General features: G+C 45.4%; 1 protein-coding gene across 1 annotated transcript in view; it reads left to right on the top strand.

The window, feature by feature from the left end:
- The window catches only part of SUSD3 (sushi domain containing 3), a 22,329-nt gene extending 3,593 nt beyond the window's left edge, over positions 1-18,736 (top strand). Inside the window, exons 2-5 of the mRNA XM_009332586.1 lie at positions 2,407-2,595; positions 4,102-4,249; positions 7,194-7,361; positions 18,095-18,736. Coding sequence (XP_009330861.1) covers positions 2,407-2,595; positions 4,102-4,249; positions 7,194-7,361; positions 18,095-18,308 — 719 coding nt within the window. The 3' untranslated portion in view covers positions 18,309-18,736. The remainder of the gene's footprint in view (positions 1-2,406; positions 2,596-4,101; positions 4,250-7,193; positions 7,362-18,094) is intronic.
- Positions 18,737-24,558: the final 5,822 nt, after the last annotated feature.

Raw genomic sequence — 24,558 nt, 5'->3', positions numbered from 1 at the left:
GGGCTGCTGTGGCGGCTAAGCAGATGTACTTTGAATCAAATTTGGCCCTGAATTACTTTCTGCATCTCGTGCAGCTGGAATTGTCACCGATGTGAACTCTTAAGTATGTGATCCGATATAGAATCATAGAATCATTAAGATTGGAAAAGACCTCTAAGATCATCGAGTCCAACCATCAACCCAACACCCCCATGCCCACTAAACCATGTCCCTAAGCGCCTCATCTACCCGTCTTTTAAATACCTCCAGGGATGGTGACTCAACCACTTCCCTGGGCAGCCTGTTCCAATGTTTAACCACTCTTTCAGTAAAGAAATTTTTCCTCATGTCCAATCTAAACCTCCCCTGGCGCAACTTGAGGCTGTTTCCTCTTGTCCTATTGCTTGTTACTTGGGAGAAGAGACCGACCCCCACCTCGCTACAACCTCCTTTCAGGTAGTTGTAGAGAGCGATGAGGTCTCCCCTCAGCCTCCTTTTCTCCAGGCTAAACAACCCCAGCTCCCTCAGCCGCTCCTCATAAGACTTGTTCTCCAGACCCCTCACCAGCCTCGTTGCCCTTCTCTGGACACGCTCCAACATCTCAACATCCTTCTTGTAGTGAGGGGCCCAAAATCTAAAAATAGCCTTGAAAGTGTAAAATGCAAAAAGGTAGATATTTTGCAGCTTAGGACAGTGGTTTTTCATGGTAAGTCTCCAAGTGATTAAGGTAAAAAGAAAAGCCCAAACTGGTAATGCTCATCTGAAGTGAGGAGGAAGGGTGTCCGATGCCCACATCCCGTGTGTTACAGTAACGGGATGTTGGAGGGAAGGACAAGGGACGAAGGGAAACAACGCTCTAGAAAATACTTGCTCTCATGGAGGGGAATTGCTGCCTCAGTAAGAGACTGAAAGAAGTGGCAAACCAAACAGAACTGATCTGCATGGAATTAAAGCAGGCTTGTTTTTAAAAGCTAGTCCTCGGTACATATTTACTTAGTAGATTAGACCGGTGATTGTCACTGTGGTTTTTGTTTGGTCTTTTGCTGAGATGTCTTTGAGTTGGTTTTCCAGGGGGCTGGGGTTTTTAAGGGCGTAAACTGAAGATAGGTAGTAAGTCTGTCTGCTGCGGTTTGATTGCAGAAGCTTAATTAATGACCAGGGGGGAGTTTTAGTATTAATAAAATAGATTTGCTAGCAACATGTGATTCTGTCAAGATCTTCTCAAGGAGGCTATTCAAACTCTACATTTCTTTTTGCTTCTAAGTGTGGGAAGCGTGTTTTCCCCCTTTTAATTTTTTTGTGTGTCACCGCAGTGCTTGCAACTCTGGTCTTGCAACTGCGACCCAGTTGCCTCTGAGTCTGCTGAAATCATTTGGAAATCCAGGAAAAGATAGGGAACTTGGGCTCTGATGCAGAAGCTGTGCTGGTATTTAGTAAATTAAAAAAAAAAAAAAAAAAGATTGTGTAAAACAGTTTCTGGATTCTGTCAGTGTGCAGGTACAAAACCAGAAAATGTATTTATTGTTGTTATCTTTGAGGTATATCTGGAAATCATATGTTGTCTTAGTGACCGATCATTAAAATTCGTGTTTAAAATGGAACGAGGAATGTTGTGACAATAAACCCCAATGTATAAAGTTAGTGGCTGACGTTAGGTGGCCGAGAGGAGAACAGCTCCATGCCTCAAAGAACAGCAGTGTGAACGACAAAGAAATAGAGAGAGAAAAGCCGAATGAACAAAAACGTACTAAAAATGAATTACATACTGTAAAGCAGAGTTTGTCACTTGAAAATGGAGATAAGTCGAACGTATTCGTGCTGTATGTGTGTGCCTCTCTCTGTCCCCTCCCTGTACAGTGGCTTTTGAGCCTGCCGGCTCGTTTCAGCCAAGACTAACAGAGGTGCAGTGCTCTTGAAAGATAGGAAGTTTCTGTAGGATCACGAAAAGATGCTACCAGGTGGACTGAAACGTTGAAATACGTGATCGGTCCATTGGATCTTGGGAAGTTTGCAAGGGGGAAGATATGCTTTGAGTACTCCCAGCGTGGAAGATGCCAGCCGGAGTACTTAATTAAACACACAGAGTCCAACAAGACAGGAATCTGTAGGAGACCATGCCACTCACAGAATGGCTTTTTTTTTTATTTTTATGTTTAATATGTACCAGTCTAAGTAGATAACGTTGCAGCACGAGTAAAACCTCCCTTTGCGCCGGGGGTCAGGGCAGTGGAGCTGTTGAACGGCACCGAAGGGGGTTTGGCGTTGGGCTGGTACTTGGCAGAGCAGTCAGCATCGCCCGCCCCGAGGTCTGTTACTTGTTTTGACCATTAACTTGGACTGATTTACAGTCCGATTGCAATAAAACTTAAGTGGACCTTCGCTTTTGGCTCTGGCGCTGCATTGTCTTGCTTTGTTTTTGTTCTGCAGGGCAGTGCAGCCACGTCTTCCCTCCCCAGCTTGGCACACTGCAGATCATTCACGGCAACGGCACGGCCGTGGGGACGGTGATAACGTTCCAGTGCTCTGCCGAGCACCAGCTGGAGGGACCAGGCGTCATCACCTGCGTTTGGAAAGGGAACGGTACCCAGTGGACCGCCGGAGTGCCCTCCTGCAAGCGTAAGGTTCTTTCCAAACCATTCCCAGTCCCTTTGGGCTGCACTGTGTTTATTTTGCCCTGCCTATCTCCTACAATGTTCAGATTAATTCTAGACATCTGTGCAAGGAAAAAGACAAATTCAATTTCCTTCAGAGTTGCCCCCACTGACTGTAATTGTGCTCCATATGTGTTCTGACATAATTCATTATCGTGACACAGAAAAGACTCAGTCGGATTTATGCCTGGTCTCACATAGTGACTCCGGTAGCGTCGCACCCGGAATAACTGCGGCTCTATAGCTACAAGCTGTACCCTTCTTTAGAAAATGTATAGATAGGACCAACTAATGTGCAAGCATACTTGCAAACCCTCTAATCTCCTGGCATTCTTTTCTGAAGATATTTTTGCTGCAAAAGAAACACAGAGAGATTTTTTGAGCAGTTTTAGGTTGCTGCCTGTGGGCAGCCGCATGGGAAAGTTACCATATTGACAAATAGCGTTTGGATGGCAACAACATTAACTACCTTTCACGCTGTGTTCCTTCTTATTTATTATAAGGCTGTTAGTAATTTGACTAGAAGTAGGCCCAAGCAAAACGTGGTACCTCTGAGCTTTGAGAATCTCAGTCTGTGTCTCAGACCTTGCATGATTTTAAATCACTGGTAGATGGATGGCTCTTTTAGACACCTATCGCTCTCTCACAAACTCAGCTATTCTTATTTCTCATTTGAGAGACTCCATTAAAGAAAAACGAGATAAATCCTCCCCTCCAGAGGCTGCAGAAATGTAAAGGTTTGTGTGGAGCTCAGCTGAACCAGTTCTGATGCTGGCCATCGTGGTGTTGGAAGAACTAGATGAGTTTTGAAGCAAGACACGCTGAGTGCTCCAGATGAGTTGGCAGAGATCTGCGTTAGCTGTGCCACACCGCATTCCCACTCCTCCTTTTGTCTGGATAATTCACTTCCAACATCAGGTCACTGTGAACACTCAGCCCTGCAGATACTGTCCCTTCCATCCTGCATCCTTCCCCAAACAGAGGAAGACACGTTGTTCCCTGCCTGCCAAATAGGATGTTACTATATGGAACTCTCCTTGCTCTAAAGGGCTTCTTTAAACCCATTTACCCCCGTCAGTATTTGTTTTTGCAGCTCCAGTCCTTGTTAACAATTGCTTATAGGAGTCTGCTAGCTCATCTGCATTTGATATGCCGACAAAGTTGTGCTTTTTAGCTACTGCAGTGCTAAAGGCATTGTGTTTAATTAGTTGCAGTGGTGAAATACTTGTGAACAATTCATTAGTAGCTTATAAACAGGAGATTTTTAAATAGCCCAATTTGAGGCTTGCATAGCTCTAAGCTGAAGCCAAGATACTCTGGTATCTTGACGCATACTAACGTGGACGTCCTCACTGAGCTATTACTAGCAGAAGTGTGAAGCAGATAGGTTTCAGCATGGTTTAATGAAAATGTGAAAGATAAGTTCATGGGTTGACCTTAGAAATGTGCTTCTCTGTTTGCTTTGCTGCAGCCATATCAAAATATGAGACTTTTGGATTTAAGGTCGCAGTGATTGCCTCTATTGTGAGCTGTGCCGTCATTCTGCTGATGTCCATGGCTTTTTTAACTTGTTGTCTTATCAAGTGCGTGAAGAAAAGTGAAAGGAGGAGGACTCAAAGGTATGTCAAGAAAAGATTTTTAAAACCGGCGTAAGACTGTCCATCATATGGACCCCATTGCTGTGATAGCAGAGAGCTTCAAAGGACTTGATGCTCACACCACCACAATGATGTTAGTTACTTAAAATCCTTAATTTGTAGGCTTTAGGCATAGAAAGACTTGGAATTCAAGACTATTTAGGCACCTAATGTCTGTTAATATCAGATGACCTCAGTGGGCCCGGGCAGATCTGGATTTACCCAGGATTATGCAGAAGCTGAACGTACAAGTCTTATTTGCTGGCCCAGTCTTTCTCTCCTTGAATTATTTAAGATTGGCTGCGCTCTCCCTTCTTCTCTCTCTTTCATCTTTTCCTTTGCTTTCCTTGAACACTGCTGGGCAAATTAATCTACCCATGTCAAAACCATCAAAGCCCTCACTGTCTGCAAAGCATACTTAAAGCTGTCACAACACTGTGCTGGAAGGATGTCGGGTTTTGTCTTCTGGCTTGAAGCGCAGGATTATAGACAGGCACGGGAAGAAGTAAAATTTACCAATCCAGTCCATTATAAAAACTCAGTGTGAGGGGCGCTGCCCGCCCCTGGCTTTCCGCTAAAGCCGAGCCACTGTTGTTCGTGAGAGCATCCACCCAAAGTCGCCTGCTGCAGAAGGCTTTCCACGGGCACCTCTTCTTCGTTTCCCTCCCACTTCTCCTGCTCGTCGTTCCCACCGCTGCTCATAACTCAGCGGGGTGGCTGCACCCTGTCCCGCTGATGCCTGCGGTGCAGGCAGTAAGCTGCGCTTCTGGTTGATTTTAAGCCTCTTCTTGCTTCAGAGAAGTGTTTGGAGTGAGGTGGGGTAGCGGTGGAGTAGAGGGAGACTGGGGAGGACACAAGTGAAGGTCTCTCTGCTCCGGGCTGTGTTTTATCTAGAGCTGCGTGGGAATCAGCTTAGGAGGGAAATTCTGTCATTTTGAAATCTGATTGTAACCAAAATACAGATTTTCTATTTCCCTTGAAAGGATTTTGTGAGGCAAAAAAGAAAGTCGTTGGTGTCATTCATAATATTAGGTTTTCACTGATAGCACGAAATAATTTTTGAAATAAAAGGGTTGATTGGCATTTTTGGAATCACCGCTTTTCTTTTTGATAAGACTATTCATATCAAAGTCCTTGTTTTTCATTTATTTTAAATGGAGTTTTGTCCAGATCAGCTGTTCACATGACTTTGATGACTTGATATTTTTCTCATACAAAAGAAAAGCCCTTCACACCAGACGTTTTGACCTGGTTCTGTCATCAGGACATAAAATGATTCCCTGTGTTGGGAGCTTCTCAGTTCCCTGCTGCCCTCTGTCCTCCCTTCGCTGCCTCCTGACGGAGCTGCTCCAACCTGGCCCATCCACGACTGAGCCCCGCTCCCGGGGGGGGGGAACCTGGGGGCACCGCAGACATTGTGTGGCTCGGCCCTGCTGTCAGAAAGCAACTGAGATGATGGAGAAACCGTCCTTGTCACGTGAGAAAGAGTAACACATCCCTGTATGAAACTTGCTCGACCCGCAGCCCGTGCTGCAGTTTTGGGGGGGGGGCGCTGCCGCAGCCGGCAGCGTCCCAGGGCGTGAGTGCGCGGGGGTCCACACGTAGGGAAAACGTGGATCAACTTCTGGATGCACAGAGCATCAACCTGAAGAGAGGCTGCAGGCTTGATGACACAAAATGAGGACACTTGGTGGGGGATTAGTTAAATAAGTGTCTCTTAGACCATCTCTGAAAGAAAAGGTAGTCTGTACCGGTGGGGTAGGGAGGATGTCCTCATCTTGCCTTTAGCTTTGAAGTCTGCCTGTCTACTTTTTTTGGGTCTTTTAGTTGGTCCACTAGAAAAGATCACCTCTGCCTACAAACCTGTCTTGCAGGGTATCTGTTTGATGGTCTTTGAAGTGCCATCTTGTGTTTTATCCTTGCATTTGGAAAGAAAAAGGACAAAGGCTGCTGAAAATCCTCACATAATTTAGCCCCCTCGCAGACCTTGTCCGACGGCGTGAGCGTAGCTGCCGTTTTCTTTGGTAGGAGCAGGATTGCATCCTGAGAGGACAGACATGACGCCAAAAAGCAACATTGCCAGCCCTCACAGTTTAATCGCGTCCCATCAGCTAGTGTCAGTGTCTGTGATTATGCAAATCTTAGACTTCTTTTAAAAACAAGGAAAGAAATTGTGATGGGGTTTTTTTTGCCCCGGAGTTGTAGAGAGCAGCATGAAAAGCGCCTTGAGCGTTTCTGAAAGGAAATCCTGAAGGCAACTGAGTAAGCCGTGCTCTTAACAAAGGCAACACTACCCGTCCCCTCCATTTTTAAGTCAATTCATCTTTTCAACGTGCCTGGTGATTTTTGAACCCTTAGGAACGGCAGTGCTGCAAAAATTCACAGAAAATACTTTTTTTTCTGAAATAAGTTATTCCATGAAATGGGAATGGTCTGGAGTCTTTCCACGTACAACAGGATCTGGCCTGACGTGTGTCACTGATGAAGATCCATGAGAACATTGACACAACATCACGCCTTATGTGACTTTCCCCATTACCTGTAGTCTCAAAATCTACTGAATCAAATTGACATAATTATTGGGGTTTTGTTCCTTTGAACTATCCACAGATGCTCATAAGAAAATTGCTCTTTTTTTGTTTGTTTGCTTGTTTTTTGAGGAGTGCTGGATAATACTTAAAATAACACTATTTTACAGAATAATGTTTATGCTGTTTAAGAACCCCCCGCCTTAAGGTATTTAAGCAGGCATTTAAGCCTCTGGAAATTTGGCTTACGCTTGAAGTTCAGCACGTGTTTAAGTGCTGTCTTCAGTAAACCGGGATTTAGATTTAAGCTCTAGTGAGTCAGGGCTGTGGTCAGATAAAAGGTCAGATATACAGCCGTTCATCACAGTGATGTGTTTTACCCCTTGCTTTATTCGCAGAGATATGCAGCTGTGGTATCAGCTCAGAACTGAAGAACTAGAGCACATGCAAGCTGCTTACTTTGGCTTTAAGGGAAGAAACAACAACAACAACAATAAGAAACTCAGGAATAAATCCGTATTTGATGATGTGACTAACACGGCGTATGATAACCAAGGCTTCTACAGGTAAGGCTGTTAAAATGTAGAGGGTTTGAATGAGTTTGCTGGACAAATTTCAGAAGGAGGATTCCTTGAAAACGCGTTTTAAAGGGATGTTCCTGAAGAGGACGTGATGCCAGTGGATTGTCAGGGCTTGTCCTTGAACTCGCCCGCCTTGTGGGGAATTAATGTTGCCAAAAGGTGAGACAGCGGAGAAGCTGAGCGTGACCTCCCTCCTTACAGCTTCTTTCATCTATCCCCAGTAGTGCTTGGGTAAGCCTGGTCTGCAGGGGAGGTTGCACCGGATTGACTGGAGAGAGGTTTTTAATTGGCTTTGTTAAATTGATGCTAAACTGCAGCAGGGAAGTCACTACTCTCTGTTGGTTAGTGGTGTCAAGGTGCCAGCTGGCCTGAGAGCCGTAGGACAGGAGCCCGGCAGGGACACCTGGGGCCGCGGTATGGCTCAAGGTGGGCATCGAGTATTACCATTTATCCCTCAGCGACCACGAAAGCTCTCTTGAGAAATACCGTTCCCTTATCAGGGTGTGCAGGGCAAACACAATGGGATCCTCATCCGCAAGGCAGCGTGAAGGCTCACGGTGTGGGAGCCCTCACCCTGGGTAGTCCAAAGAAATGTCCACGCTGGAATAAAGTGCGTCACGTACTGTGGGTGCGGGGATGGTGGGCATAGGTATTTTTTGTGTCAGTTCAAAATCACCTCTGAAAGTGTCCAGATGTGTTAACGCTGGCTGTGTTGTTGCCAACAGAAGAAAAACAGAAAGATGAATACGCGTTAAATTCTAATCGCTGTTTTGCTATTACCATTCATATAAACACACGTCGTTGTGTCTTTTATATCCTTTGGGCTCTGCGTCGTCACCATGTACGATAACACATAGCACAATCCTTGTTTGCTTTTAATTCACCGCTCACTTGTACAGCTTTTATGTACAGCAGTGTCTGTGATTTGTAGTGGTTACCTGCAGAAAACAATTTTATACAGATTATAAACCTACTTCCATGTCACAGTGCAGCTGGAAATTACATTCAGACGGAGCACTTGCACAAAAGTCTGATGGCTGCTTAATCAGTTCCTAGCTTTGGGTGATTTCAGAAAGATGTATAAAGCTAATTAAATGCTGATTATAACCTAAACAGTTTTTAGAAGACTCAGGATGCAATTTTTAATTTTGGGCAACTTCAATCTGCTACGATGTTAATGTTTTGTATAAGTGTAATCTGCTTTTAAAATAATATGGATAAACTTCGAAAGGGCTGTAAACAAGTTAGTGCTCTGCTGGAGCCTCGAGCTCCTTCTGGGTTCTTATCTGCACCACTCCACGGAGCAGAAGCTGCTGTATTATGTTTACCAAATTCTGTACCCTTTTTCTTAACTGAAAGCACCAGGGAATACACAATTCTTCTGGATAAGCAGCTTCTCTGGGGCCAGAAATTAACAAGTTTATTATTTCTTTAGAAAACTGGAGAATGTGTAAACTTCAGTGGGGAATTGCAGAGGGCAGGAGGAGGAAAGCCTGTGAGCTCTTTTTTTCCTATGTAGAACACTACACATGCTGTGTTAAATACTGGTGCACATACCCACCTCCTGATGCAGGAGGTCCGCTATTAATCGAGGTCTACTTTATTTCCAGCATGCAGAGGAGATGTGATCCCGGCTAATCACTAGCCGGAGCAAAAATCAGCTAGGGTATCAGGTGTATTAGTCTCTGCACCCCAGAGCCAAAAGTCGAGCCGTTTCTCACGTGGAGAACGGGTGCCGCTTCTAATCAGAGGTGGAAATGGCATTGAAGCTGTTACAGACCCTGAATAAAACCGTCCTGGAATTGCTCTCGGAACAGGTGTGACCCTTTATCCATTTGCACCTTGTTCCCTTTCTTCACTCAAATAAGATCTATTTAATCAAGGTTAGTAAAAGATGCTAATTTCTACTGGTTAACTCTGTCAAATGGATTATGCGCAGGATGAGACGTGGGAATTCTGCTAACGTATTTCATGCCAACTCCTGAAGGCAACAAATGATCTGTCAGCTTTGTGTTTCACTTGCAAGACTTATTTTTTGTGCGTAGCGAATTAGGCTGGTTCATCATCCGGTGCACATCCAGCTGACTGGAAACAGCAGGACAGCGTAGGCAAATCCCTGGGGAGGTGCAAACACGAAGCTGGCTTATGCTGGGAAGACCGGCGTGAAAGGACCTGTTTACTACCTGGGTTATTTCTGCGGTACCTTTCTCCGTTTAACGTGAAGTGGACGTGTCGGCAGCCTATGCTTGGAGGAATCTCTAACCGTGTGGGTGTTGCTGTAGTGGTGGAGCTGTTGTAGCGTTGATTGTCCGAGGAAATAAGTAGAGGTGATTGGAAAAAAGCAGCAAAACTGAGGGCAAGCAAACCCGAAAGAAATCTTCTGTACATTGCTGTGTGCGTGTGAACCAAAGCATGCGTCCGTGGTCACAAACAAGCCAAAAGATAATTTAACCAAGGCTCCTCAAGGAAGGTTCAGACTTGACATTAGGAAGCATTTCTTTACCGAGATGGTGATCAAACCCTGGAACAGGCTTCCCAGAGAGGTGGTCGATGCCCCGAGCCTCTCGGCGTTCAAGAGGCATTTGGACAATGTCCTTAATAATTTGCTTTAACTTCTGGTCAGCCCTGAATTGGTCAGGCAGTTGGACTAGATGATCGTTGGAGGTCCCTTCCAACTGAAATACTATATCCTATCCTATCCTATCCTATCCTATCCTATTCTCGTGTTAATGTTTCAGACATGTGGAGGAATTTGTGCAATGCGTCGCTAGACCTCTGAGCAAATCAGAAATCCTACTTTGTTTTTCTAATAAGGAACTCTCCTAAAAAGCACGGGAGGCTGATCGTTTTCTCCCTGCCTTTTTCAGGGCCGCAGTACGCGTGGTTCTCTGTGATACAGCCGTGGGAAGTGGCTTTGCGACCCACTTAGAAGGGGAAGGCTGAGAGATGAGTGGTGCCCTTGTCTGAGAAAGGAGTGGGTGGAGGCTTGGCAATTTAGGTCGTTTTTACGATAGCATTTCCTTTTCTTAAAGAAAATTGTTCTGCTGCTTCTTCATGTAACATGTGAAGTGTCTCGAAGAGTGGGAACTCCTCCACCCTTCAAGAAGACTCTCTTGAGTATATCTTAGCCTATTTTTGACTAGAAAAGGATGTAGGTCATGCTGCTTTTCAGACTTAACTGATTCACCACTTTAAGGATCAAAAATACCGTAAGAACAAATAAAATAAAAAGCCAATTCTTTCAGGTATGCCAATATAAAATAAAACAAAAAGCCAATTCTTTCAGACAGGTAAGATATTTGTTATGGTTTACAGAGTAATGTAGGATTAAAAAAGCTCTCATCTGTTAAAGCGGTGCCTTGGTATGCCGATGAGATAATTTTGGCTGTAACGAGGTGACATAATGTGGATGCAGAATGCTGGTGTATAGAAGTTATAAATAATGTAGAAGCCCAGCTGTTGGACAGGAGAGGCCCCAGTGTGCTGTGCTGGACCTGTCTGCCGCCAGATGAGGTCTTTTTCCCCTTGTGTTTGAAGCATGGAACAAATGTGATGAATATATAGTTTTGTAGGGGATGGTTGAATTTTAGTGGCAACTACTCTAATTATAATGAGCCCCATTCTGGCTTCTTGGCTGCTTGAACAAATTGCTTTAAAATGCTGAGAAATATGTCTACAAATACCTGCGATCATCAACTACAGAATGCAGTCACTGTTGATGCCACCTCTTTCATTTGGATGTAAGGAATCATAATGAGGATAAAAATACCTATTTTTAGCAGACAGTCTTATATGCAGGAGCTGCAAGCATTACAGCATATTTGCTCTTTTATAATATTTGAAGAGCTAATATTGAGCAGGGAAAGCCAAGTTACAAGGCATGGGGCCGCTGGGAGGGACATGTTTTCCCCAGCGTGGCTTCTCAGAAGTTTAGAGCATAGAGCAGAGATAGCAGGTTGCTGCGTGATGCAGAGGTTTGAGACAGATTAGCTGAAGAAAAGGGTCTGTCATCTATGGGAGGGAGATTAGCTGCAGCTCTGGGCCACGTAGTTGGAGGAGAACAATGTGCATGAACTTCCAAAACAGCCCCCTGGGAGGATTGCTAGGCAGAGGCAGGGCTTGTCAACACGGGGATATATTGGGAATAGCTCTCACAGCCTGACTGCAGGATGTAATAGGAGAAAAGCCTAAAATCAGTAAATTATATTCTGCTCTCTTTAACATTTTAAGATTTAAAAGTCTTCCCAGTTCTGCATGAGAATGAAACCGGGACTGTTGGCCTCATTTGTCCAAAGTGAGGGACCTTCCTCAAAGCAGCAGAGCACCACACCTGCCTGGGGTTAGAGAGGCACTGTGGGCCTCGCCGGGGAGAGTCCTGGGCATCATAGAATCATAGAATCACTAAGGTTGGAAGAGACCTCCGAGATCATCGAGTCCAACCGTCAACCCAACACCCCCATGCCCACTAAACCATGTCCCTAAGCGCCTCATCTACCCGTCTTTTAAATACTTCCAGGGATGGTGACTCAACCACTTCCCTGGGCAGCCTGTTCCAATGTTTAACCACTCTTTCAGTAAAGAAATTTTTCCTCACGTCCAATCTAAACCTCCCTTGGCACAACTTGAGGCCGTTTCCTCTCGTCCTTTCGCCAGTTACTTGGGAGAAGAGACCGACCCCCACCTCGCTACAGCCTCCTGTCAGGTAGTTGTAGAGAGCAATGAGGTCTCCCCTCAGCCTCCTTTTCTCCAGGCTAAACAGCCCCAGCTCCCTCAGCCGCTCCTCAGCAGGGACATTTGGTGTTGCAGGGGAACCAGCACTTGAAATGCCGTGCTGGGTTTAAGAGGTTTTTTGAAACGGGTATGTTCCTGAGCAGGTTATGTTATTTTTGAGTCAGTTATTTTCTGATGAAGGGTAATACCTGACCCTGCAGTAATCCTTCTCTGGAATAATTGCTTGGGCCACCACCACCCGAGATGAACAGTCCTCTTCCATCCCCAGCAAACAGCCGTGTGGGAGAGCTTGGACTGAGGCAGCTGCCTGAGCAGGCAGGTTGTCCTCTGCCCCGTGACAGGCACAGGGTAAAATACCAGCAAAGAGAAGCTTAATGACAGCTGTCCTTCCTCTGTGCCAGCTACTGGTAATGTTTGAGAGACGGAGGGGAATGTCAGTGAGGGTGAGATTAAAGAAACTGGCGTCGAAAAGACGAGTGGGGTCACCCTAACGCGGGCGTGGGGGCACGCTCACCCGCTGCCGTGGGCCAGCTGTAGCTGTTCCCCAGGTGAATGGTTGGTACAGGTGGGTTGAGGCGGGTTTGGCCTTGGGACCCCCTGCCTGGAGTCAGGCGGAGAAACGCCAGCAGCTTGCTTGCGACTCCCAAACTGAAATAGCAGCCTCCTCCTTTCCATTAAGTAGCCCTAGCCATGCCTCTAGGAGAAATCACAAAAATATGCACAATCTGGTGTAACCATTGTGAGAGCAAACAGCAAACCCTTTTGGGCCTGCAAAGACATTGAAGAACTGGGCACCCCATTGTTTGAGCCGTAGTATATTTATACACCAGCATGCGCAGAAAGACAGCTGTCCCAGGAGAAATACAGATAGCTAGTAACAAGACAAAGCTGAGAGAGCTCGTTTCAGTTTGCATCAACTTTCTAATTATGGTAAGAAATAGCCGCACGTAGGGAAGCCTCTGTTTTCTTTGCTTTTTCAGCATAACAGTCCTGTAACCTGTCCTGGAATAGATACTCCCTTGACTCAGGGATGTGCTGTTATTTCGCAAGGGAGAATTGATAGTCCAGTATTTTCCACACTCAGGGAGAACTGAATTTAGCTGTAGACTAACTCCTTTTCATCCTCTGTCAGCTAAGACGACAACCAGAAAGAAACTAGTCCAGCTCAAAAATACATCTAAAGAGCAGCAAAGAAATTTGGTAATTTTTTTCCCCCAGTGTGGAAGCATTTGGAAGAAGTTGTGCATTCCAAATTTGGACTGTTTTGAAATGAATTATTTTACACAGCTCTAGGCCAAGTTATAAAACATTCTCTATGAAGTAGCTGATCTGACTGCAGGAGTGAGTCAAATGGAAAAGCCCATGCCTCAGTAGGTTTAAAGTCCTCCTTTCAGATATCCACTACAGCTGGAGCATATTATCAAGAAGAAAAAAATCTCTTCTGCAGAGAAAAGGCCAGTATATTCTCCCACAGAAGATACTTTTAGTACCTGAAATTTTTGTATCGGAGCCTTTTCTGACTACAAGATGCATTACCAGTGTACCTGGCAAAAAGCAAATAAGGGCAATCCAACAACAAAGATGTCCAAGTAAAAAGGTTTTGCAAAAAAAACAAAGCCAGCATGTTCTTAGGAGAGGCAACTCGGCGTTTTCAGTCAGTCCAAGAAGTCATATGCAAGGTTGGTGAAATAGCTTTGGCCCCCACAGTAAAATGAAATGTGTTTTCTTTTTCTCTTTGATTTAGTGGCTATAATGGTTGAAGTTTTCCACTACCTTGTGTAAGGGGTTGCAAGGAAGGTGCAAATCAGAAACTCTTGTTGCTCTAAAAAATGTTCCTGTCTGCCCAGGCTTGCTGAGGAGCATGGCTGCAAGCCAAAGGACCTTCTAGAAGTATGGACAAGATGAGATGGGACACTTGGCCACATTCCTACCTTGCCCTCTTCCCCCTTGAGGGCCCTTTCCCAGCTGCTTTTCTCCTCTGAACACCTAAGTAGAAGAGATTAAAAAGCTGAAGGATCTGATGCCCTTGTACTAGCAGGGTAGTGTGGTGTAGATTTACCAGAGTGAAAGGGGGCAACACCTGAGGAAATACCCATGTTGAGAGACAAGCTGCTGCAAAGCTCAATGGAAAACGTTAAGTAGAACAAGAAAAACCCACCAGGACACCTAGAATGACTGCCAGGAGATGCATCAGTGGGAGAATTAAGGGGGCAAAACACCTTCTACAACAGTGACTTAGTGCAAGACTGTTAGAGGTCCTGGGGAAACCGATTCATCTGGGTGCTTTTGAAGGTCAGCAGTCTCACCAGAGAGCTGGACTCTTCACTCCCTCCAAAAGATCCGTGCATTTTCTTTTACGATTGGCCTCGCTGTCAGAAATTGCTCTTCTTTGTCTGAAAGCTCGGGCGTGCAGCGCTCAGCGCTGCTGGCTCCTGCCGCCCAAGGCTGCGGTGCGTGTGCGGGATCATTTGCACAGCGTACTTGAATGTCTGCGCAGGTGTGAACGTGGCCCCCCTCGCTCGGCGACAGGGCTTAAATTGCAGAGGGCCACCGGTGGGCTGCTCCCAGGGCTGCAGGACCGATCATCGCCATGGTGTTTAATACTTCGCTACATAAAGCATCCAGTGAGATGGCTGCAAAGAGCAAATGACCTGTTTGATACAATTGTACGTAATTAATACAGTTCCCTACAAATACGATGTTTGATTGTGTGGCACTTAGGACCAGAGGGGAGGAGACCCAGCACAGGAGAGGGCCAGAATTCCTTATCAAGCTTTTATATAGATTGTCCCCCCCGTGAGTTGTCCCACCTTGAGCTTCTCTATTCACGGAGGCTATTTTTTCCTCTAGTTTGTTATTACTGTGCTCTGTGTTCCCCACCGCCACCTTTCAGAGACTAAAATCTTCCAGTACCTTTTGACACACATATTTCAAAGAAAGATCAGGCAGGGGAAGTGAGCTGTGGTTTCATCTTGGGGCCCTGTCACAAAGGGTAGGATAGCTGGCTGCTAAATTATACCGATTTCTGATTTTCAGTCTTTAATTGTCATCGCAACGAGCGTGGAGGGTGTGTGCACAGCAACATGTGCTTTCAATAAGGCTGCTATTATTGTTTTCATAATGCTTCCATGATTACCCCAGGGTCTTGTACAAAGTCACCAGACGTACAGCAACAAAAAAATCCCCTCCCGTCCTCCAGTATAAAAATCTTTTTTCAGAGCCAGTGCCAGCAGCGGGCAGCATTGTGGCGGCCCCACTGCTCTGAGTTCTCACACTCCTCGGGTGTCCCATTAACAGCATTTTCCCCTCCAGCTAGGAACAGCTCTCAAGTCACACAAAGCAAAATTCTTGCGAATCCTCTAAAACCCATTGACAAATGCTATGGCGGCTGTTCTTCTCCCCAGATGGGAGCTCTAACTGTAGCTGTCACATCAAGTCTGTCCTTGTCAAACGTATTGTGCATCTAGCTAGGCTGTTCCGCACCTCACATCCTTGGGTGGGTTTGCATTTCCAGATAAGAGTACAGGGAGGCCTTCTGATCTTCTTACCGTGATGTTTTGAAGTAGCCCAGCTGGAAACTGGAGTTAAGGAAAGTTGAAGCACTTGAAAAAAAGTCACACTTATTCTGGATAAAGTACAGAGCTCCCGAGGATGAAAGTGCAAACTGAAGGCCGCGTCTGACTGATAGCCAGGCGTGCAGAGGAGAGCCCACTGCGTGCACATTTATCTGTCCCTTGCCGACACTGCAACCCTCTTAGTAGCTCTTCTCAGCCACTGCTTAGGTGGAACTCCGCTGACTTCACTGTCCCTCTGACGTCCACAGGGTTCGATGTACTGCAGTGAATGGAGGGTGCCTACTGTCACCTCATACTAGACTTATTTCGGTCAATGGAAGCTTAACAGTTCCCAAAATGGAAGGAAGAGGTTGCTTAGCCAGGACAGTTTTAGCCAGTTTGGCTTTCTGAGTTGGTGGTGGACCGTGGGTAATCGCAGAGTTTCACAGTGCAGAGCCTTATAGGAGAAAACATCAGAATGGGATGAATTCTGCCCAGGTAAAAAATAACCAGAATACCTAGATTTGAACTATAATCCTGGCAGGGCTATTTGCAAAGGCTGCGGCTACCCCATGCAAAACTTTATCCCAGTTCTTCTCCCTGTACACGGTCTTTCGATTTGATTTTTATTTTGTAACTATTGATGACCACCTCAAGAAGACAGAACTGAGTTCCTGTACTATAGAAAAAAAAGAAAGCACAGTAGCAAGTATCTCAGAAGATTTTCTTTCAGCAGTAAGATCTGCAGCATTACTCCATGCAGCTTCTGTTCCCTGATGGCAAGGAGTACTCAGGAGTACTCAGATGGGTGTTCTGGTGTCAGACACGAAGATACTTGAGGACTTGTTGACGCACCAAGATTAAAAGGCACAGTTGAAACAGTACAAATCAATACAAAGTGGGTGAAGTTACCACGCTGGTTTTTTGAGAAATACATGAGTTTGATGTTGTCCAAATTACAGGTGGGTAAATTCTGCTCATCTGAGTACCTCCTTGATAAGTATATTCTGGCTACACTGATACAGTGCCTTCTCGCATCAAAAGCAGAGGTGGTTTAAGATGCCTTTATACTATCTGACTGTAGCTCATGCCCCAAATAGTTTTGTCATACAGCTTTCCAGTGAAGAGCAAGATTTATTCTCCTTTACAAGAAAGGTGTATCTGCAGTATGCCTACTCTGTACCAGAACAGCAAGACCTCAGCTATTTGGTTTTATTTTCTGTCATTCCCCTGTGGTTCCTGTACGTATGCACATTTCGTGTATGAGCATTTCTGCTGGCTTTCTGCAACTGATAATTGCAGAATGCAGCTTCTGTTTCCTGACCGGCTTTTCACGTACGAAAGGGTAAGACCGCGTTGTCCGGGGTGTGGGTGTGCAGGCTGCTGCATTCAGTGGCCAACACCGATGGCGTCAGAGGAAGCTAGAGGAGCCACGTGAGCTAGCTTACCTGCAGTGAATGTGGGGCAAGCGACCTCAGCATCTGCCCTGCGTGCCAACAGCTGCGGTGGAATAACGGATGTTTTACAAGAGCCCACACGCTCAGGCTACGGTAATTTGGCACAAACCCAAAAGGGCTGTGTCTGAACCGGCTTCTGGTTCACAGAGCCGTGTGCTTAACGCCAGCTGCATCCATCATGCCCCTTGCAGCAGAGTTCAAGAACAAGCTGATCCCATCCCCCCGTTTTCCTGAATGAGTTGTGTGTAGTTTACTGAGCAACTCTGCCATCTCTGGCTGCCACTGCTGCTGCTCTGCCCACACCATCCACCGCTGGGTTATTTGCTGTCTGGGTCAGCAGCCTGTGCTGGCTTACCCCACAGCTGGGCAAGCCCTCCTTTCCTGGTGTGGAAAGGTGGGGTGCAGGACGGACCGGTGACCGCCAGTGCTGCGTACCCACGCAGCTGGCAAATAAGAGTCCCAGCCTGCGGTCCCTTCTGGGAGGGCCAGGCGGTAGCCAGGTCGGGCAGTCAAGGGCTAGCACAAGCCAGATGCGACAGCGCTGCGTAGGCATCGCTGGCAGTTCTGCAAATAACACCATTCAAGGCTCTGGTGCTCCCAACAGTGCTCCGCTAACCAAGCAAGGACTTTCCTTCTGCACCAGTCCCGGCATTCAGGTGTTCTTAGTAATAGTCTGTAGATAGTGGAGCATTAAATTGAAGCTGGGGACTCGTTTGATGGAAAACAAACAACATCTGCCCCAACCCCAAATAAAACCAACCTCACAAGTCTTTTCAAGGTCTGCATCAGCTTTTAGAGAGACACAATTATTTGCCCCGCTGCTGCCAACTGGTTTTAGTGCTAGGAGAAGTGAGTCCATATGTTACCGCACAAGTTGTTTGCAAAATGCCTGATGTGCAAATAAAATGGATTGGAAAGTTCTGTATCCTCACCAGAGCAAATGAAACAGAAATAACTTTTTCCTTCATGCTTACAGGTTCCAGGAGGAGTGGACTCGGGACATCGTAGCTCCTCGGTGTTGCAAAGACAGCGATCATCTGCCCAAGTTAACCAAGAGCAGTAGTGCGCCTGTGAAACAAGCTGTACCAGGACACAACACTGCGGTACAGACAGTGGATTCAATACATGTCGTTGAAGTCTATGGACATAAGGATAGTTATAACAAACCGAGCTGTCAGATACCTGGATAGCTGGTGTCTGAAATACAGTTGCTCCTCTGGACCAAAATGAAATTTGGATAGAAATATGTGCCTTAAAGACAACACAGAAAGTTAATTATTCATATGAATTTGAAAGTTTTCTATATTCCAAGATAGTTATTTAACAGAAATGCTTCAAGGTCTGATACAAATTAAAAAAAATGAGTGTTGAGGCTGGCAGTCCATAGCCATTCTCTACAGCGTGCTGTGTATTGTGACCATGGCAAAAGCATAATATTGTTCTTCTGTACATTTAGAGAGGAATGGTAGCCGTTTTGTGTATTTGCCTCATACAAAATCACTGATGATAATTACACATTAGTAAGATCGCAACCTTCTTTTAACCAGTGTTTTTGGTAAGCATTTCAGAATGAAAAATCCCCCATATTTTTACACAGTAGTATGATAGAACTACAATAAAATTTCATTTTTAATTAAAAGCCCCTGTTGTTTTATATCAGGAAGGCCTTTTTGTTTAATTCATTTGCTCCGCATTTAGAGACCGTGTGAGACTGGGTGCAGTAGAGACGCGTCTCCAGATTCACCAGCCTGTCGGAGAGGGGAGAGCGTATGGAGGGGTGCCTTACTGTGGCACGCTTTGCCCCGCGAGGGCGCGTACCATTGACCACCTATAGCTGGTGTACATGTTACAGTGCGAGAGAGCAGCCGGTGTGCGGGCTTGCGGGTGGGGAAGGCGGCGCAGCCCTCCTGGAGCAGTGTGGCTCAGGTGGTCACTGCAGCATCCCTGTGAGAGCACTCCAAGTAAAGGGGCGATGTCGGGTTTTGGAAACCTGCCGCCTTTTCCTATTATTAATCTCTTTGCTGTGTGAGGAAACAAGGTATTTTTTTCTTGTTTTGTCCATTTTGAATAGTTAAGTAACTGATACGGGTCTTATTCTGCTGTTTATATGCACACACATGTATATCTTACAGTTACAGTATAGTTATTTTTGTTCAAATTGAAGCCTTATTTATTCTCCTGTCATAAGCTGTCTAATGGGTATTGTCACATTCCTGTCATGACGGAAATATGATCTTATATTGCAAGCCCCGGTAATTGTTTTATTGTATGTCCTGCTTGTTATGAATCAGATATCCTCTCAAGACCTTCAGCTCTGAAGTTTCGGTTTTGAAATTCAAATTATTGTAGCTTGCTGGCAGGCCTAGAAATGCCCTCTTCCATCTTGGCCATACTTGGCAAAGATCAGAAACAGGTGCTTGAACTTCAGCTATGTGGAAGTCACAGCAAAGGAGCTCTGGTTTTGTCCTAATAAGCTCAGTTCTTCTATACATTACAACAGTCTGCACCTCTGCAGTGCACTTCTTAATACGTGCTGTGAAAAGGATAATGGATATGCTTCTCAACACTGGTTCCAGTTAAGTTCTCAATTCATTAAATTAATACTAGCCAGTGTTTATCAGGACATATTTGTGCTGTGAACCATTTTGTCTGCAGTTTCTCAGTACCCCGCCAGACCCAGCCAGCTTCTGTACCCAGATGCACTCTTGCATCCCGTGCGCAGCATTGGCTTCTGGCTGCGTGCGGGGCTGGCACCGGCTCCATTGCCTGTCCCATCAGCTGCAGGCACCGCCAGCCTGGCTGCAGCCGCGCCAGGCAGCTCGCAGGGTCGCTGGTGACCCTGCTGCAGCCGTGCCAGGCAGCTCGCAGGGTCGCTGGTGATGTTTGGGAGGATGCAAAGGGGTCACAGAGTTCTGGAGAAGATGCGTTATAAAGTCTCGGTGCAAGGCAGTCCCTAAGAGGGGCCAGCTGGAGGCCCTAGCAGGGTGCCCTCAAGTGGAAAATCAGATGCAAGGATGTGAAATCTCTGCACAAAGCTATGCACTCCAGCTGTCACAGCAGCAGCTCTTCCTCACTGCTGGCGTGGGGCTTTCTGGCGGGACAGCTGGGAATGGTGGGCTCCATCCGCCCGCGGAAAGCACTCCCGGGTCCCGTTTGAGAGCGAAGGCTTGAATAGCATCAGCGGTGAAAGTCCGCAGGCGGATGAAAACAAAACCAAAATGTGTGAAAGGAGCATAGAGAGGAACAAAGGCCGGGAAAACCAGCCGAACACCTGAGGTGCTCCTATACAAATGGCTGGTAGATTAGAATTAAATGCAGGAAGAAGTTAAAGACTTTCCGCATAATAAAAGGTACAACTTAATAAGAATTACAAGTGCTTGTGGGACAAATGATAGGACTAGGATCTCAGCATGGTAAATGATAGCTTGTTCCAGGTAGGACAGGTGAGAGGAAAGGTCTGTACATTCTCTGCAGTTCAGCATGAGGTGAAATGCTCGTTAATTAATGTCTGTAGTCGGAGAACAAAGGGCGAAGGAGCGTGGAGCGTGGGCTGCTGGGCGTTCAGCACTGACTCTGCAGTTAGGAGGAGGAGCTGGCAGAAGTTTATTTGGGGAAATAACAGAACCATCTTTAATATTGGGTGACTTTATTTGTCTAATTCTCTGCTGGAAAAGTGTACCACCGCCAGGAGTTCGGACATATGGCTTGGTGACTGCTTTATTTCCAAAGGTGGGGGGAAATGGGGTGGCAGTTGCTTCTGACTATAGCAGGGAAAAACTTGCTGGAAGTCAAAAGTGACATTTGGGTGAATGTGAAAATAAGTGACATCACATTTTTATGAAAAGGAGGAAGAGCAACAGAATAAGGAAAATGGACTTCAAAAAGGCAAATTTTGACATACTGAAATAACAAGTACAAAGGATCTATGCAGAAACAATCTGATGGATGGAGCGCAGGAGAGCTGGCAGTCGCTACCAGAGACTGTTTAAAGGCATGCCAGACAAACCAATGCAGAGGACAGCAAAAACCTGATACAGCTGCCTCAGGAACTCTGAGGACACGAAAACCAGAGCGGAAAAACTAAAAAAAAAATGGAAATGTGGCAAATGACACTGAGGAGCAGCACAAAAAGAGGTGAGTGGAGCTGTTCAGAAAGGTAAGAGGGAATGTGAGTTACAGCAAGCAAGGGAAATGAAAGAAGAGAAGAATACAGTGGAAGAAACGGAGAGTAAAACTACAGGTAAGGTATTTCATGGGAGAAGCAAAAATGGACCCAGAGATGACAACCACTTAATGTCTACTTTGGGTCAGGCATCACTGAAAAATTCACTGGTTAATGCAATGAATTTTAGCACAGGACTAGGACTGCAGCCTAGAATAAGGCAAGAAAAAGATCACAAATATTAAGATAAATTTGATTCCTTGACGAAATTCATCCTAAAGCACTAAGGCATTCGCTAAGCAACACTTGAACCATCATTGATGCGGCTTCAGGAAACTGTGAAGGGACAAGGGAGGTCTTAGAAGATGGGAAAGGGCAAATCTAACTTTAATAAGGGGAGAGCAGAGAACCTCCAAAAGTATCAGAACGGAGGTGCTTCTCTGATACCCGGAAAGACTGTAGGACAAATGATTAAACAACCAATTTGCAAAGAAGGCACATCTCAACCTAGGATTAAACAGAGCCGTAGGCACGGGAGGGAACTCTTCTCTTCTACTGGTAATATCGTGCCTGATTTTTTAAAAGCAGGTAAGGTATACATGTGAAGGGCGGCCCAGTTATGCTTGATCCTGCCTGTCTGCAGCTCTTTTCAATTTCCTTCCTCTTCTACATCTCTGCAATTACGCTAATTGGATTTAATGATTTAGCTCCCCGGCATTTTAATTTTCTCATGTGACTTTAAAATGCTATCATATGATTGCAAGTCACTGAGTGAAATAAATTCACTTGTTGGGAAGTCTGGGTCAACACGCTGCGTGAGGAGGGAGCCCAGCTACCCTCTTCTACAGATGAGGCCAATCTGAGTAATGTTTGATGGGGGAAAGTAAAACCTTGAGGTGACAAGGACATTGATAGCCATGGGAAGCAACAGTGAAGGTAGGCAAATTTACTGTCTCTGTGCCAGAGCACTGGATTACTGTCATTTATTTAGGTGTCTGGCACAAGAGGCAGCAAAGTTACAGCAAGATAAGGAAACAACACCCATACTGTTTTTCTAAGATTTGTGGCTCTCTTCCCTCTGGGACTGTGTCTAGTTTATGACGGCTGCACCCCCTGAAGTTAGCTTTATTGCTCATGTAAACATTATTTATTGTCAGAAGGAAAGTAAGTGCTGTGCAGGAAGGAGATGAAAGCAGCTGAGACTCTAAAATAGACATGTAAAAACTCATATTTATTAAGTTAACCCTTAAGTGTTTGCCAGCCAGTGATTTCAAAAGGATTCAGGCTCCCATTTCTGCTACAGAAGACTTGCATTTCCTTGTGTATTTTATGGAACCGATGGCTTGCACTTAAAGAACAAGTTAAAATGCTACAAACTACATAAACAAGCACAAGACAGCCCCCTCCCTGCATGGATGCTTATAATTTAATTGATGTATGTTACAGTATGACAGGGTAATTCTTCACAGATTAAAAAACTGGCGACAGTGTTTATCAGAGCAATTGCTTATTTGCACTCCCTCACCCTGTATTTTAAAACTGTTTTCCTAGAGCGGGCAACTCTGCTGAGGCTGTTGCACTGGTCTGTTGTTAAAGCTTCGACTGCTTGCAGAAAACTGAAAGACAGTTTTAAAGATGTTATGCTAAATACTGAACAGGGAATGGTTTCTAAGCCAGCTGACATGCTATTTGCTATAGGAGGGTATCTGATCCTTACTTCCTTTTAAATGAAAATTCATTCTTTGAAACAAATGAAAGAATGTGTTCGCCATGCTGGAGACATGGAGCGCCCGAGCCTGGGAAGTGCCGAGTGCTCTACGTGGGAACACAGTGGACCCCGTTCCTGCGGCAGTAAGTCCTTACAGAAAGACCCCCTGTGGGGAACTGCTGCTTCTATTTGTGGGATATCACAGAGCACAGCGTTGCCAGATCCTGTGATTTTTGTCACAAGTCTTGTGACATTTCTTATTTTCTTAAGCCACAAATGGTAGAGTTGGATGAATATGTGAAAATCACAGCTTCTATTTAAAAATAAATAAGGGTCTCACACTTGTGTTTGAAGGGAGAAGTTTCAGTCCTGAAGTGTCAAAGAACAGAAAAAACACAAGTCTCTTAAGTTTCTTTGATGGTAATGACATGATTTGGGGGAGGCCTGACGGGCTTCACAAATACTTGAAGCCGTCAAATGTATATATGACCTTGGCACGTCTTCTACGGTTGAAAGAAAAGGAAAGACTACGTTTTGATCTGGCAACGAAGCTTGGGATGGACACCAGGGTATCTACCATAGAGTTAACGCTGCTTTCACGGAGCTTTCCACATGGATTTATGGACATGCAGGCTTTCTCCTGGATACCTGCCCCTTGGGTATCATCCTGGAAGTCTCTAAATATGCTGTTTTCCTCAGGATGCTCTGCGCTGTCTCTAACTTTTGGTTATGGGCTAGTATTGTTCAGAGTTTCCGTGAGAAGTTCAGGACCCAGAAAAGAGGCAGGACTGTGAAACGGTGGAACGTGACAACCTGCAGGAGGTGGTCGGTACCACCGGTCTGAGACGGCACGGCACGGGAAAGCGGGAGCCCTCTGGTTATACCCAACACGGGCTGTGAGAACAGGATATAAATCACTGATGGTTTGGGGTGGAGAGAAGGCAGAGATCTCTAACAATTTTGCTTCCAAAACATCCCAGTCGTCAGTGATGTCTTGGAAGCAGAGCAACTAAATGAATCTGCTATAACTTATTGTCGGATGTAAATGGCTTTTGCAACTTTTTTTTTTTTTTTTAGACCATGTCATGCAGCACAACTTTTTAATAACTTTAATTAAACAGTAGACATAACTGAATCTTCTGGTCGGAAGGACGAAGAAGAAAATTTGGCAACATGCCAGCTGGTAGCTTTTGAGATGACTTACAGTTGCATCTTTTCATAATGTTGATAGCTCAGCAAGACGCTGTTAAACTGCGATACATATTTTATTTTGTTTAGGGATTTCTTAAGTGTTCTGTGGAAGTTTCAGGGAAGATCCACATAAACGCTACTTGATGACATCTGATACGATTTACAAGTTTTCTGCAGAATTTTCACTATATTTCAATACAGTAGTTCTTGTGCCCAGAAAAAAACACCTGAGGTAAGAGTAGAAAGCAACGTCACAACGAGCAGCTTGCAAACGGAGGACCTCCAGCCAGAGGTGCTGCACGCTCCTCCGGCTTGCTTCAGAAAGGTGGCTGCACGTGACTGCGTCTATAGGACTGTTTCATCTTCAGCACATTTAGTA

Source organism: Pygoscelis adeliae, unplaced genomic scaffold, assembly GCF_000699105.1.
Source record: "Pygoscelis adeliae isolate BGI_AS28 unplaced genomic scaffold, ASM69910v1 Scaffold349, whole genome shotgun sequence".
NCBI lineage: Eukaryota > Metazoa > Chordata > Aves > Sphenisciformes > Spheniscidae > Pygoscelis > Pygoscelis adeliae.
This window is presented reverse-complemented; position numbering and strand designations above follow the sequence as displayed.